The 4,717-nt window shown below is 66.3% G+C and overlaps 3 protein-coding genes across 3 annotated transcripts in view; 1 reads left to right on the plus strand and 2 right to left on the minus strand.

Moving 5' to 3' along the window:
* The window catches only part of EMIHUDRAFT_449338 (hypothetical protein), a gene marked incomplete at its 5' end in the record, with an annotated part of 3,081 nt that extends 2,313 nt beyond the window's left edge, over window positions 1-768 (minus strand). The window contains 2 exons of the mRNA XM_005786683.1: window positions 475-592; window positions 662-768. Coding sequence (XP_005786740.1) covers window positions 475-592; window positions 662-768 — 225 coding nt within the window. The remainder of the gene's footprint in view (window positions 1-474; window positions 593-661) is intronic.
* Window positions 769-904: 136 nt separating this feature from the next.
* Window positions 905-1,520, plus strand: EMIHUDRAFT_202034 (hypothetical protein; the record flags this gene model as incomplete). The annotated part of the gene is made up of 2 exons (XM_005786684.1): window positions 905-909; window positions 1,067-1,520. 2 exons carry the CDS (start codon window positions 905-907, stop codon window positions 1,518-1,520), a joined length of 459 nt encoding a protein of 152 aa, XP_005786741.1.
* Window positions 1,521-2,889: 1,369 nt separating this feature from the next.
* Window positions 2,890-3,727, minus strand: EMIHUDRAFT_202035 (hypothetical protein; the record flags this gene model as incomplete). Its single annotated transcript, XM_005786685.1, has 2 exons — window positions 2,890-3,183; window positions 3,245-3,727. 2 exons carry the CDS (start codon window positions 3,725-3,727, stop codon window positions 2,890-2,892), a joined length of 777 nt encoding a protein of 258 aa, XP_005786742.1.
* Between the last annotated feature and the right edge of the window lie 990 nt (window positions 3,728-4,717).

Below are 4,717 nucleotides of genomic sequence, written 5' to 3' on the forward strand. Positions count from 1 at the left end.
TCGCGTTGCGAGAGCCACTCTGCCGCGCCGCTGCCGCCACGTCCGCTGCCGTGTCTGCCGCGCGCAGGAAGGCCTGTGGAGAGACAAGTCGCGGAAGCGTCGTGGACGTGTCCAGGAAAGGCCTGCCGCGTGCGCAAGGGACGCCTCGTCGTCTGCGTCGTCGCGGCGCGGTGCGGAGGCGTTGGCAGAGGAGCCGGTCCCGCCAACCGGCACCGCAGCCGGGGAGCTGATGCGCGCCGTGCTGGCGTTGGCGGGACCGGGCTCCGCCTTTGCTAATGCGGCGGCTGCAGCGGGCGCAGTGGCGGCGGCGGTGGAGGCGGCAGCGGAGGCGGAGGCGGACGCGGCGGACGCGGCGGACGCGCTGAGCTTGTCCTCCGGGCCTCTGCTCTCGCCCTCTGCGTCCTCCTCGACCGCTGCACCGCCCAGTGACGACACTGCCGCGGACACGCGATGGCGCGGGTGGTGCCGCCACACCGTCGAGTGGTTGATGCCTGGCTCGTCGAATGGGCCCGCCGCGTCGATGACGCGAATGAATGGGTCATCGTGCGGCACGTGGGGCAGGTGCTCGCGAGAGCGAGTGGTGTAGTGGTACCTGGCGCCAGGCGAGAGGAGGTCGGCATGAAGGACTGTGCGTGCTGGTGTGCGCGGGCGAGCAGCTCACTCGTAGTAGAGAGGCAGCAGCGAAGCGAGGCAGCCGAGGGCAAACAACTTGTTCAGCAGCGAGCCGGGCGCTTTTTTCCTGCGACGCGAGGAGCCGGAGGCAGCCATGATGAGCGCCCGGCGAGAGCGCGACAGCAAGCCGAGACTGCTTGAAAAAAGAAATCTCAACGAATCGCGACAGCCACAGCTTGCAGCGCCGCCAGCCCCTGCCGCCGAGCCGCCAGCTGCGGAGCCGGCGACCAACATGACGTACGCCGCCGCAGCCGCATTGCACCCGCAGGGTGCCACCGACCGCGGGAGGCCAGCCCGCCGCGCCTGCGGGCCCGGCCGCCGCCGCGCGCGTGCCGCCGCCGCCCAGCGGCGGCGGAGTGCGCGGCTGCACTTTCACTGTCCCTAATCCGGGAAGGAAGCGCGGGCAGCAGCAGCGCGGCAAGGGCCGCAGTGCCAGCGGCCGCGCCAGTGCTGGACCCCGGCTCGTCGACAAGAACGCGCTGTCGGCGCGCGGCGGCGGGCCCTCGCGCCAGTCGCGCTCTCCCTCACCGGACTCGCCGCCCGCCAAGCGGGCGTCCTCCGCCGACTCCTCCGGCTATGACACGGATCTACCGGACGAGGTGCAGCAGGAGGCGGTCCGCAGGGTCTGCGGCGCGCTCGGCCTGAAGGAGCAGTACGACGCGGCGGTGGCGGCGGGAGAGCTGCTCGAGCTGCTCGAGAGCCTGCCGCGAGGGACAGTCGAGGCCTCCATCCGGCTCATGCGGGGATACACCCGCACGGGCGAGTGGCCCGAGCCCATCCTACCCAGCCCTGCCCCGGAGCGCGGCCGATCGCCTAGAAGCCCCTCTGATGAGTGGTCAGATGAATAGTGCCCGAGAGCGAGGGATACGGAGGGGAGCACAAATAGGACGCCCAGCCTTGCCCTCGTGCCGCCGAGTGCGTATCCTATGCGAGAGAGATCCCCTGTGGCAGTGCCCGTGCCCAGCCCTCTCCGCGCCGCGATGCGCCCTCCCCCCTCGCTTTTGCAAAATCCTGCAAAGGTGGGGACGTGTCTGTCCTCGACCCAGCCCTAGCTTGGGATGTCCGTTTTATTTATTTATTTATTTATTTAGCCACAGCTTCCCCTTTACAGCCTGACGAGTTCGCCGCGGCGAACTGGCGAACTGGTTCGTGAACTGGTTCGGTGAACTCGCGGTTCGTTCGGTTTCGGAGTTCGCTCCGGACGGCATCCCCTTGGTTCGCTGCATCGGTTCGGTCGTTCGCCCTTGGGTGCCCGAACCCTCGAACTAGTTCGTGAACGCGAGCCTTTTCTTTTCTCCTCCCCCCCCCGACCCGCTTCACACCCGCAGGCCGAGGACTACCAGGGAAGTTCGTCTGAACTGCGAACGAACCGCGAACGAACCGCAATATTTATTTTTTGGCTCTGCAGGCCTGTATAGTCCCAGTATAGTCCCTGGTTGCCTACTAGAGGCCTAGTACGCCTGGACGCCTCGGGGAGCCCCCGTCTCCCCCATTCTACTCGCCAGTCAGCACGCACGGCGCCCAGGCACCACAGGGCGGCCCTGCTCACAGCGCCTTCATGGAGTACATGGAACATGCGCAAAAACCACGCCAAGTACGCGATGGCGTGAGCAAGGAGGCGTCGAGGCTGAGCGCCCCCCCCCCCCCCCCTCCCCCTTTTCAATAGTCCGCGGCGGGCGGCGGCGCACCGGGGTAGTCGCGCCCGCAGTCCGCTAGATTGCAGACTGTCGCGGACCGTCAGAATTGTGCTAGTGCCGCCTGTGTATATGGGCACCTGAGATTGAGGGCCAGACCGCGTCCGCACGCGGCACGTGGCGCAGTTGCGCGAGTTCGTTCGTTCAGCGCGGCTCGTGGCTGAACTGCACGAACAAACTTTTGGCGATGATTTTCTTTTTTCCTAAGTTCGAACGGAGTTCACGAACGTTCGTCCGTTTTCGCAGTTCGCGCCTTCCACAGCCGTGGCGGTCCGTTCACTTTCGAGGTTCGGGCTGGGCCCCGCCGGCTGCGTTCGTTCGAGTTCGGAGTTCACGAAATCCGCGCGAACTCGAAAGGCTGTTCCCCTTTGTCCACCTGTAGTCTTTCTTTCAGAAGCCGCAGGTGGGGGCCAAGCAACGTACGCGCGATCAACGAACGAGTCCGGAGACGCGCAGAGCGGGGCCACAGCCTCGGCTCGCGAGGCACTTGTGCTCCACCCCACACGGCCAGCGGAGCGAGACCCTAGGCCTTGAGTGCCAGCGCGCCGGCGGCCGTGATGGCACCCCAGACAAAGGCGCCCGCGGGCTTGAAGCCGACGCGTGTGGCGTCGAGCACCGCGAACTTGACGCAATTTGCGGCGAGGAGAGCGAGGCCGGCGCAGAGCCCCTTCTTGTGCCCCTGCTTGTCGGCGACGGCCACGTACGCCGTGTTTGCGAGCAGATTGCCGCCCGCGAGGGAGAATAGCGCTAGGGCCATCTCGGTGGCTGGCAGCTTGTTCTTGTACGCCTCCCACGTCTTGTCGGGCGCGACGAGGGCCTGTTCGTAGCTAGAGGTGTGACCGAAAGCCTGGTTTACAGCCCGCGAGGTCGCAGCGCACCTGGGCCGCCGCGATGCCACCGAGGACGGTTCCGGGGACGACGCTCTTGACCTTGCCGGCGCGGGTCGCCTTGCCGAGCACGGCCAGGGCGGCAATCCACGCGGCGAGGGGCTCCTTTGGCCCTCCGAGGGCCTCAAAGACGGGCGCACAGGCGAGGAGTGAGGCGGCGCCTCCCGAGAGGGACATGGCCTGCGCTGCCTTGGAGCCGCCCTCGAGGCCGGCGACCGAGGTGGCGCCGAGCACAACCTGGCCGACTGCGAGATAGCGCATCATAGCAACCTCAACTTTAGTCGGCTCCTTGTCGTAGCCGTACATCTCGATGTTGCGCTCGGGAGCCATGAAGGCGAAGGTTCCCGACGCGACTTGGAGTAGGGCCATGCCGTTTGTCACGGTGTCGACGTCGCCGCCGCGGAGGCGGAGGTACGACGGCGTGACCGCCGAGCGGGAAGCGAGCGCAGCTGTGAGGGCGAGCAGCGAAAGCATATTGTCAGGGGTGCACTGGCGTGCCCAAGGCCGACGGTACGCCGAGTTTGCCCGCCAAAAAGAATCTTAGAACAAAACTCCCTCGCACAACACTGGGCACGGGACTGGCGCGCACTGGCACGAACACAGGTACACCAAAAAGAAAGCCTAAGCGCTTGGGCCCTCGGGGAGGGCCTGCGGGCGGCCTTCTCTCGAGGTCTCGAGATACACAGAGCGGCCAAGCGCCGAGTAAATGAGGGAGCTCTGTGCTGCGTGTAATGGACGCCCATACACCGTGAGTTTTTATAATCCTATCCTATTATACTACACACCGTCCGGTCCGTGTTTGATTTAAGGTTTGTTGTTGGCAAGTCAAGACACAGAGGTCAGAGCTCACACAGAATCACAGCGGGAGGAAAGCGGCGAGTCGCACGCAATTCCTGGGGTCCTTGTGGCGGGCCACCCTGTCCAGCCAGCCAGCCAGAAAGGCATGGATGCCAATCAATCTGGGGTCTCTCGACCGAGTCTATGATCCCTGGCCGCCTCCCGGTGGTGGCAAGGTTGTAAAACCGAGCAACGGAGATGGTGCGGGAGAGTACGGTTGTTCCAGGGGGTCACGACACGCACCGACCCTTCACGAACCGAAAGGCTGTGCCCGGGGAAGGCACAGTAATCCGGCACGTGTTGGGCGCCCCATTCCGTTTGGCGGCTAGGTCGGCTCAGGGCCCCGTCCACTTCCCTCCCACTTGGCGCGTGATGATCAGGAGATGCCACCCAGGCTGCTCCCAGGCCAGCCAGGGCAGGGGCGGAGGGCGAGGGCGGAGGGCGGGATGGGCGCCAAGCGGCAGGGAGCGGGCGGAGTGGAACGCACAGATGGGGATGGCGAGGGCGGAGGGGCGGGAAGCGGGGAGGACGGCGGGAGGGTGGAAGTTGGCATGGGCGGGCGGTGGGTGGTTTGGTAGGGCGGGGGAGAGGGCGAGGGGTGCAGTAGGGGGGCGGTGGGGGCGAGGG

This window comes from Emiliania huxleyi (assembly GCF_000372725.1).
Source record: "Emiliania huxleyi CCMP1516 chromosome Unknown EMIHUscaffold_15, whole genome shotgun sequence".
NCBI classification, from domain to species: domain Eukaryota; phylum Haptophyta; order Isochrysidales; family Noelaerhabdaceae; genus Emiliania; species Emiliania huxleyi.